At 46.7% G+C, this 10,818-nt stretch overlaps 1 protein-coding gene and 1 non-coding gene across 2 annotated transcripts in view; one reads left to right on the top strand and one right to left on the bottom strand.

The window, feature by feature from the left end:
* The first annotated feature begins 1,016 nt into the window (after positions 1–1,016).
* Positions 1,017–10,818, top strand: part of Fbxw4 (F-box and WD repeat domain containing 4) — an 83,256-nt gene continuing 73,454 nt past the window's right edge. Inside the window, exon 1 of the mRNA XM_036170859.1 lies at positions 1,017–1,795. Within this exon, the coding sequence (XP_036026752.1) occupies positions 1,041–1,795 (755 nt within the window). The 5' untranslated portion in view covers positions 1,017–1,040. The remainder of the gene's footprint in view (positions 1,796–10,818) is intronic.
* On the bottom strand, positions 3,328–3,400 carry Trnaa-agc. Its single transcript has one exon. It is a non-coding gene; the product is annotated as a tRNA-Ala (tRNA).

Here is a 10,818-nt window from a genome sequence, read left to right as displayed (position 1 = left end):
ACCAAGCCTGGCTCTTCCAGATCTTATTATGTAGCCCTGTGCTAACAGAGAAATAATACGAACCACAAGGATGACATGCATATACTTTTGAGCTTTCTAACAATTACACTAAATATACTGAATTCATTCCAGTGTGTCCAAATTACCAACAACATGTAACAGAAAATGACGTAAGACGCTTCACTCCTTTCCTTGTCTAGCTTTTCAAAATCAGCTGTGTATTTTACCTGTGCCTATAATACCTGAATCTGGAGAAAGTGCCCTTCACACACACACAGAAGCCACAGGTGATTAAAGGGACCAGCACAGACCATAGGTCTTGACTTCCAAAGCCTTTCAGACTGATTCAAATGGACCCAGTGCTGGTACAGGAAGTGGATTGGATGTAATCTTGGGGAATCAACTTGCCCTATGTGATGGCTGCTGACTTAGGTCAGCTATGTTTGATGTGCTGCTTGGTTTGGGAGCTACGGACTCAGGGTTTAGTAGGCTGTTTTTACCTGCCCAGATATCATCTAATTATACAGGCACACTGACAGATCTTGGTTCATATCCTTTGTGAGACCAATGACAATGGAACTTTGTAACTTTTGGGTTGCAGTTTTGTAAGAGTCTGGTTTGAGGCTTGTGGAAAGAAGGCATCACCTGGGGGAAGAGGGACGCTCCCAGAACCAAAAGGCCAAGCAAGTGGGTGCCTCTTAGGGGCGGAGGTTCCGCTTAGATGGTTCCTGAAGCCACAGGCTCCTCTTGTAGCTTAGGATGGGGACCTTTTTTTCTTTTCCCCCCAATTTGGACAGGCTCTTTCTCTGTAGGCCAGGCGGGCCTTGAACTCATGGCCAGCCTCACGCCAAGGTTACAGACGTGAGCCACCAAGCTTGGTTCCTCGTTAGAGTCTCGAAGGCATGTGCTTCAACCAGATGTTCCTGGTGCTCCAGAAGATGGGGATGTCAGCGCCCAAGTTGGGGTTCGCACCCCGAAATGCAGGCGTGAGGGGCGGGTCCCGGCTTGGGCCCGCGCTGCCCCATGTGACCGGGTCCGACATGGTGTCGCCTCCTCTCGAGGCGGCGGCGGCGGCGGCGGCGTCTTCGGCTCCGCTGCGTGTCGAGCCGGCCCCGCGGCCGCTCATGGGCAGCCAGGGCCGCTCGGGTGTCCCCGGGCACCGCGGACCCCGGGAAGGCGAGGGCGGGGAGGCGAGGGAACCGCAGGAGGCCAGGGTCGCGCGGGGAAAGCGAGGGAAGGGGAAGGGGAGAGCGGGCACCGGGCACGGCGGAAGAGGAAGCGGGGCGGAAGGGAAGCCGGGCCTGCAGCCGGCGAGGACGGCAGCGGGGCCGGGGGCTGAGGCGGGCCCGGGGCAGGAAGCAGAGGAAGGCGGAGGCGTGGAGCAAGGGCCGGGAAGCTCCGGGAAGCGGGATGAGGGGAGCGCAGGGCCCGGGAAGGAGGAGGAACGGAGGGTCGGGCCCGGGCGGCGGGAGGACGGCAGCCTGGAGAGAGCACGGGGGCGTGGGTGTCGGGCGTGGGGCGGCGTCCCGGGGCCCCGGGCGGCCATGGCGGCGGCCGCCGAGGAGGCGGCGGCGGCGGCTGCGGAGCCGGCCGCACGTCCGGCCGCGGGGCCCGCGCTCTGGCGCCTGCCCGAGGAGCTGCTGCTGCTCATCTGCTCCTACCTCGACATGCGGGCCCTCGGCCGCCTGGCCCAGGTGTGCCGCTGGCTGCGCCGCTTCACCAGCTGCGACCTGCTCTGGCGCCGGATAGCCCGGGCCTCGCTCAACTCCGGCTTCACGCGGCTCGGCACCGACCTGTAAGCGCCCGCTCGCCCGCCCGCTCCCCGCCCCGGGCGGGCCAGCGTCCTGGGAAAGGGCGGGGCGCCGAGGCCTGGTCGGCTCGGGGCCGTGTGGCACCCGAAATACCGAAGCCCAGATTCACCCCATCCCCCGCCCCCAGATCCCTCCCCAGCACCCTCGGGGAATGCCGGTGTCACCCCTCTTCGAGAGTCCCCCACCCGAGGAAGCGTCGGGAGAGCAACCCTCAGTCAGCGCCCTCCCCCGGGCGGCTACTCACAATTAGCCATCCTAAAATACTCTTCAGCCCTTGTGAGCTGTGGCTTTTCCTAAATTTTTGGCTCTCTGGGTTCCTCAGCTCAGAACAACTAGGTTGGTCTGTGTCCTGTGCGTCAGGCCTTGAAGGACGACGCCTACTGGTTCTGGGACCCAGGCCCACTAGGTGGTCTCTCTCTGTGTTTTGTGGCCTTTCATCCTGCCCACTCTCTCCGAGGTTGTTAGGCTTCAGGGCTCTGATAAAGTCAAAAGTGCAGAAAAGGGCTCGGATCCTTAAAAAAAAAAAGCTTTTAGTCCCATTGTCAACATATTTTAGGACTTGATTCAGGCAGAAGGACCCACAAAAGATGTCTGCTTGAGGCCGCAAGTTGGAGCTGATGTAGGCTGTATCCAAGATACTGCGGTTTGACCTAGTAATGTCTGAGACCTGTGAATGCAAAACATTCCTGCAACACTTAGGTTGTTAAACGGGAAGGGGAAAGCATCCACAGGACTGGTGAGGATAAGAGCTTTCAGATTGCAGGCAGCCCTTGCTCAATTGTAATACCTTTTTTTTTTTTTTTTTTTTTTGCATAAGAAATCCTATCTACACAACTTTTTCCATTTTAAAAGTTTTTCAGTTGCACACCCCCTTAATTGCCAACCTGCCCTTGCTCCCTTACCCATCCTAACAGAAGAGTGCTTAATGCATAATGTAATGGATTGTAAAGTACCATCACATACCACACCATACATTTGTCTTGAATTAGTTCCTTAGAATAAAAATCTCAAGCTAGGCATTATTGAACAAAGGTTTTGATATGCAAAGGTATTGGATCAAGTCTCGGTATACCAGCAAAGAATGAGTGAACCAATTTGATGTGAGAATTAACAAAAACAAAACCCCCAAACCTTTGCAACTTCAGTGGCTGAGTGAAGAGTACCCAAAGCTGTGTTACTTTGTGTCTCTCTCATCACTGGCCAGGATAAATATTTTGCTATGTGTCTGTTTCACCTGTGAGATTGTCTCTTTCTACTCTGTGTTACTGGGGTCTTGGTGTTTTTGTTATAAAATTGGAATTTTTCTGGGTCATAAATGTTTGGCTCTAGTCTGTCATCTTTGATAAATATTTTCCAATTTTTTATTCTATTGTTTTTATTAGAATTTTTATACTTCATAAGAATCTGCCAATCTTGTAATTTTTTTCTCCTCCCCCTTAACCTGAGAAATTTCAAATTCTTCCACAGAGCTGACAAATTTGATTGCCAGCTGATTTTCTTTCTTTCTTTCTTTTTTTTTGGAGCTGAGGATCGAACCCAGGGCCTTTTGCTTGCTAGGCAAGCGCTCTACCACTGAGCTAAATCCCCAACCCTTGATTTTCTTATTTTTTAAAATGACATTTTCATCAGTAACACTTGTTTTGGTGCAAGGAGAGAAATTCTTTTACTCCATTTTTCTCTAATTAGCTGCTTAGTTATTGCTACACTGGTTGTTAAGCTCTTTCACAATGGGAAGCTTACATTGCTGTATACTAAGTGTACACACACACACACACACACACACACACACACAGGTGTGTGTATTCAATTTATATCTGAACTCTCGCTTTCTTCTACTGGTGTATCTTCCCATTTCCATAACATTTTACACGTGTTGCTCCATGATGGAGTGTAGTGTCTGCTAGGGTTACATTATACTTGCTGGGTTGGAATGGCAATGTTACTGCTCCACTGATACTCAGTTCATGACCAAAACCATTCTGTGCCTTTTCAAGGACTCTTGTGCTTTAACATCTAATTTTTATTTATCATTTATTACTGGTTTGTTCCTGTGTGTTTGTGTTTCATGGGTTTGTGTTTGCTGAAAGTGCACTCTTTTCTCCTGCCTGCTAATGTAGTGTTATACTTGAGTAAGTTTTCCACCCGATTGTCTTGTTTGATTCATTCTATTCTAGAACAGTTTGTTGGTGATCATGGTTCCTTAGGATTTTAGTTGTGTGCACAGTCTTATCACCTGTAAACACAAGTATCCTCCCCCCTTTAAAATCTGAATAACTTTTTTAAGCCAAAAGGAAAAGAATCAGAATTATATGTATTTCAATCTCCAGTAATCTGTAGTAAAGTTTACTTGTAACATTTTATGTACTTTTCTTCTTCCTCCTCCTCCTCTTCTTCTTCCTCTCTCTCTCTCTCTCTCTCTCTCTCTTTCTCTCCTTATTGGCATATGTTCATTGTATATAGTTCTGGATTTCAGAAAGACATTTTCTTTCATATATATCATGTACTCTGACAGAGTAACTTGTTGAAGGAATCTTGGCCTATAATAGAAGTTGTCCAAAATGTCTGGCATTCAAGCTAACTAAAGCAAAGTTTGGCTTTCTCTTACTCTGGAGAACGAATGAGTCGATGTTTATTTTTATTTCCCTTTCTGATGTTCTAAAAGAGAGGAACTGAGAATGATAACAAAATGAAAATGAATTTATAGTAAAAAGTGCTTAGGGTTTGCCAAATGATATTTATTATGGCTTTACTATTATTAGATATGTGCATTTTAATTTTGTGTGTATGTGTCCTAGCATGAAGAGAGGTTGTTTTGCTGTGGCACTTAATAAAGAGCAGGGTCACTGCTCTGTTTTTGGTTGAGAGGGAGAAATTATGCCTGTTATAGCAGGTGGAGAGCATTTACCAGTGTGACCTGCTTCTGGACAGCTGCAAAGACTTAATAAACCACCAGGAGAGGTAGTTGTCATCCCTGAAGAGATAAGGTATGTGCCCCAATTCACTCAGAGCATCAGAGTGCCTGTTCCCTAAGTGCAGAACATAGCTCCCTGCATAGCGTGAGCTGTTATTCATGCTTTGGACTAATTCACTGCAGACTGGATAAGCAAGTATGTCTTTATAAGCACAGTACAAAACTTTGACTTTCTCAGAAGACATATAACCTCACTGGCTTTGAGTTTTATCTCCTTAAAGACTAGGAATGGTATTGCTCAGTAAAATGGGGCCTTTCCTAAGCTGTTTTTATTGGCTTGCCTCCCTGTATCTGCATATGTCAGAAGTGGACAAGGTTTGATGTGGAAGTGCTGCTTAATGATAGGAAACACACACAAACACACATACAACATCCAGGTTCTCTCACCTGTCCTGAATGTTTTCACAAGCAGGACAGCAGAACCTGTGGGCTTAGGGACCGCACTTGCTGCTGAAGGGCCTTCTGAGTTTTAGAAACACTAACTGCTGACCTTCCGGCCCAGGGCAAGCCCTGTTCAGTTTAGCTGTTCCTAACTGATCATAGCTTTGTTGAGTAAGATGAACTGCTTGGGTTCCTTGTCATTTGTTAATGGTCTTATTCTTGTGCTTGAAGGCATTTGAGCCACTTAAAAACCACAAACAAATAATTTGCTTCCCTGTAGGCTTCTTGCCCAGTAAACACTAAGAAGTATCCTAAGTGGGCTTCTTTTTTTTTCCCTCCCTCCCTTTTTTTTAGGAAACAAAAAGTAGTTTGAATTAGTCATCTGATTTCAAATAAGTTTTATTTGAAAGCTTTGTGAAGCCTAGGGGATAGAAATATCTTGGTTATAAGAGAAGAACTCAAGGCAGTGTTTCACACAGAGCTCTTGTGAGTGAAGAATGGTGTGGGCACTAACCCAGTTCAGTGTGTAAGAACAGAGCAGTAGACTCAAGCTCTGTTCATATGTGATGCCTGCCGTGTGCAAAAGCACACTGCTGGGGAGGAACAGAAGGGCCGTCTCTAAATTCTGATAGATCGTTAGGAGGAGCAAAGAAAGGGCACTCTGCATAGAAACCAAAGTTTACATAATACTTGCAATCTCTATGGTCAAGAAAGCTTACTTGACCCCTTCTTTATTGCAGTGTTTCATATTTTCAGGTGGGAATTCCTTTTAAGGATCTTATGGACAGTTACTTGGCTGTGCTTACATTAGCCTGGGATAGATTGCCTGGAATTAACAATAGGGGTTTCAGGAGAAGCTAGAGCTTCTGAGGTGTTTGCCCTGGCATGCAGGCTCATTCCTTTGACGGTCCTGCAGCCTTGGAGCTCTTTGAGGCTGGAGGACGAGGGTATCTATTTCAGTGATGATTAACATCCAGAGTGGTGAGATAGACACAGATAAGCAGAGTGTGTTTGTTTGTTTTAAAATGATTGCACCTAAGAGCTACCCCCCCCCCCGCCCCAGAAAAAAAAAAAAGCATGAAGTTTCCTTTCCTAACTGAATGGAGAGGGCGTTGCTGACTGGTCTTTAAGGCCTAAACTGTGATTTTTAGGAAACAATTAGCAACTCAAAAGTATCCCAGGCTTTCTTCTTATCCCTTACCTGTGAGGAGTCAGCCTCTCCTTACTGCTCAGAGGTTTCCTGTAGGGCTGTTATCTTAGTTGATTTAGAAAGGCCTTTAAAATTTTTTAATTGTTTTAAAATATGGTGTGTGTGCACGCACATGAATGTAGGTGCCTAGGGAGGTCAGAGACATTGAATCCCTGGTGCCAGAGGGTGCTGGGACTGGAGTCAGGTCTTCTGTAAGAGTTGTATGCTCTCTTAACCACTGAGCCATCTCTCCAGCCCCAGGCCTTTTTTTTTTTTTTTTTAATGGTTTCTGGGTTAATAAAAGGAGGGTTCAGTTTACATGCTCACAGTAAATACACCTGCAGAAGCAGGAAATGGTCTGGTGCAGGCCTACCTTCAGATGCAGACTGGAAGAGAGGCTCCAAGGCTGCAGGGATGAAGTACTCCCTGCCTTTCCTAGTCACCTGGCCTTTGAACCATAGGGTGACTTCACTAACATTCGAGGCAGAATCCTAGAGAAAACCAGACTCCACAGTCTGCAGTGAGTTCATTTGGAAATCTAGATCCTTCATCGAGTAAAGTTTGGGTTGAGCTTCTGAAGTCCAGGGGGTGGTAGAATTACTGAGGAAAACAGGTTTTTAAATGGTTAGTTTTAGTTCTTGACACAGAAAAGAATTTTCTTTGTATGAAGTCTTACCCTTAACTCTGGGTTGACCTTGGTGTTGGATTAGTTTCTGGTCCAGACTCCTAACCATGGAACATGGAGAAATTCAAGGTGACTTTCTTTGAGGCAGGTTCTGGAAAATCTTGAAAATTAACATGAGAAAGAATAAAGGGAGAAAATGGATTATGAGTTTCAGAGGAAAAATTGACTCCTCTACCCTTATCTACAGAAACTGGTTGTTGAGAAACTTCCTCTGGTGTACCCTGTCAGATGAAGTGGAAAAGAGGTTCACCTCGAAGGGGTCAGCCTGTTCTGCAGTCTTGGTGGGGTCAATGGGCTTTGAGCAGAACGCCACAGAGGCAAGATGGCAGTCCCAGTGAAAAATGCCCACATGAACCCCTGCTCCGGGAGCACTGGTCCAACTGAGAAGGAGGCTATCTGGAAAAAGAATTGACCCCTTGTTGGAGGGTTGGCTGCCTTGGCTCAGCTGAGTCAGGTCTTCATTTTCCTCAGACTGTCCACATCGCCCTCCCTGGAAGAACAGGCCACCCAATGGGCCCTGCCTGCCCTTGTTAGCCTACAGTTAACTGCCCACACATTCTTCCCTGCTCTCTCTCTTTTCTGGTATTTGACACGCGCTCAGACCGCTGAGAAAGGTAACAGCTGCGAAATGAAGATGGGGCTTGGAGACACCTTAAAATACACGTGACGGCCACTAAATGACAAGAGCAGGCTGCTGGGCCTTTCAAAACATCGCCATGTCTGTTGACTTTCCAGTCCTTGTTCACAGCCCCAAATTGGAGGTCAAAGAATCATAGGAGTCAGAGATGGGAAAGACATGTGGGGTCAGCTAGTTCACCCTCCGCCCTCTCCTGCCCCTTCTCCAGATCATTCTTTACATGATATTTTCTCACTCAGTTCTTGTACGGTTTTCACGGTCTTCACTCAGCCCCAGCCATCACCTTTGGGGAATGATGTTGGAGGTTCTGTTCAGCTTCTCCGTGGTGAAGAGAGATATTGCCTCTGCCCCCAGTTGACATTCACGAACTCTGTTGGTGGTCTCAGCTGAAATCCTAAAGGCTCCCTGAATGTCTCTCTGTTGCTTGGTAATGGGGCTTTCCTGATAGAGCATTAGTATGTGATGTCACCAGCAGAGAGGAGTCCCTGCTGAATTAAGTCCTACATTTTTGCTTTTTAAATCTCTTGACCTGAAGGGAATTAGATATATGGACTGGGAACAGATGGCCAGTAATAATGGGAGTATATTAAATTGGAGTTTGATAAGAAATGTAATGTAGAAATTGGTGGATTTGCTAGGTACATGCCTTCAATCCCAGCACTTGGGAGACAGAGGCAGGTAGATGGACCTTTGTGAGTTTGAGGCCAGCCTGGTGTACATAGGGAGTTCCAGGACAGCCAGAGATCTTGTCTCAAAAAGCCCCCCCCCCCCCAAAAAAAAAAAAAAACCAAAGAAAAAGAAAAAGAAAAGAAAAAGAATTGGTGGGTTGGGGCCCCTGAGATGGCTCGGTGGATGAAGATGCTTGCTCTCGGGTCTAATGGCCTGAGTTTGAGACTCTGGAACCCATATGGTAGAAGAACCAACTCACATGAGTTGTTCTCTGACCTCTACATGTATACCATGGCAATGTGCAGCCACACACATTCTCTCTTTCCCTCTCTTCCCCAGCCCCTCTCCCCCACTAAATGTAATTAAATTTTTTTGATTAAATAAACATGAAAAATACTGGACCTGTCAAGTAGTAAGGCGCTGTTTCGGAAATACAGGTTAGGGAAGCAGGAATGTTGCCTACTGAGGCAAGGTTCACTTTAAGCCAAATAGAGAGCAGGTGAGTTGGAGGTGGGCATTTTGGGAAGGAAACACTGTTGCCTTTGTGGTTCCTTTACTTGAACAGATTTTAAAAGTTATTTATTTGTATATATGTGTGTGGGTGTGCGTCCCATGAGCACCTGCCGAGTTCAGAGGACACCTATGGTTTACAACCTATGGTTTTCTCCCTCTACCGCACGGGTTCCAAGGATTGAACTCAGGTTGTCGGGTTTGGTGGCAAGTGTCCTTATTCCCTGAGCCACTTGGCAGCTCTTCCCTTTGCTTTAAGGGGTCAGGGAGAGAGAAGTCGTGATCATTGGCTCGTGGTTTGGAAAGGGAAGAGTCATTTTTAGAGGCCTCTTTGGAGGGCTATCCCGAACTCCCCCTTCTTGTTCCAGCAGCTGTTGGGAGCAGTCCGAAGGGGGTATTATGTTTCTTCTAGTAACTCTGCCAAGAATGAGAGGAAATCCACAATCTGTGGGGTTTGGGGGTGGGGTGGGGATAGGGTGGCAGGTGATGGGCCGGGGAAATTCAAGTGTTTTATAGTAAGTACGTTGAGATACTAGTTTTCCTGGAGAGCAGTTTTACTGAAAGGACAGTGTATTCCCCTGTTCACAAACTTAATGAGTTCCTTTCTTTAGAAAAAAGGAAATAGTTTTCAGTACTTTTTCTTTCTTGTAGTTCTAGCTCAACTGACCTCCTAGTTCTTGGGTTTCCTTCAGAAAGTCTGTACTGAAAAGATGCATCAGGAGATTCAGACGTCAGTGGTGTGTGCTCAGGACAGTGTGCTGTGGGAGTGAACGGCGTGGGGAGAGATGGGAAACTGGCTGGTGCTGTATGTATGGTTCACGCTCTCTCCATCCTTTTGTCCAGGCTAGTGGGACACTAGGGATTTAAAGTCTGGGTACTTTGAGTGATTAATATGGAACACAGTTTTAAGATTAAAAACAATAAAAAAGTAACCCTGGGAAGCAGAGTGGTGTAATTATTCCTCACATTTCAGACGGGGAGTCCAGGGAAAAGAAGGCAAAAGAACAAAGTATCACTCTAAGTCAGCCTGTGTCTAATTCATGACTCAGAGGGGAGGCTTGTCCGCACACACACACACACAAATGGCAGCTTCTCTTTACTGTTGGTTATTCTCAGAAAAAATGCTAGATCAGCCTTCCTGAAAGTTGCATTGTAGGAGCCATGGAAAACTAATTCTGTAATCAAATGAATGTGGGAAATGCTCTGCGCCACACCCCCTCTTGGGGATCACAATGCCCATTGGTAAATTAAAGGCATTGAGAAGTCCTATAATAGAGGAACCGGCTTAATTTTGTTTTATCCTCCCTTGTCCAATATATTTTGAACATAAAAACTTTTTTCCTGCTTAATGTCTGTTACCATTTTGCTGAGCACACACTGGACAGGTGCCTTGCAGGTTACAGAAACTGACCAATGACAGAAGAGACAGATGTGAGCGTGGCTCACATTCTAAGCTTACACAGTGAAGGAAAGGGGTTAGGTCCAGTGCTCCTGAAACTGCTGTGGATGGCTTTGACTTTAGCATAGAATTTGGATATTTATGTTGAATTCTTTTTTCTTTTTCTTTTGTCTTTTTTTTTTTTTTCCTCCAAGACAGGGTTTCTCTGTATAATAGCCCTGGCTGTCCTGGAACCTACTCTGTAGACCAAGCTGGCCTTGAACTCACAGAGATCTGCTTGCTTCAGCCCAAGTGGTGGTATTAAAGATGTGTACCACTACTGCCAGGCCTCATGTTAAATTCTTAAAGATGTTGTATATTCAGAGACAGCTGACCAGTGCTAGTTGGAGCTCACTGACTCTGGACTGACAGCCCAGGAAACTGCATGGGACCGAACTAGGCACGCTGAATGTGGATGACAGTTGTGTGGCTTGATCTGTTTTTGGGGTCCCTGGCAGCAGGACCAGGACTTATCCCAGGTGCATGAACTGGCTTTTTGGAGCCCATTCCCTGCGGTGGGATACCTT

The sequence above is a fragment of the Onychomys torridus genome, chromosome 1, assembly GCF_903995425.1.
Source record: "Onychomys torridus chromosome 1, mOncTor1.1, whole genome shotgun sequence".
NCBI lineage: Eukaryota > Metazoa > Chordata > Mammalia > Rodentia > Cricetidae > Onychomys > Onychomys torridus.
This window is presented reverse-complemented; position numbering and strand designations above follow the sequence as displayed.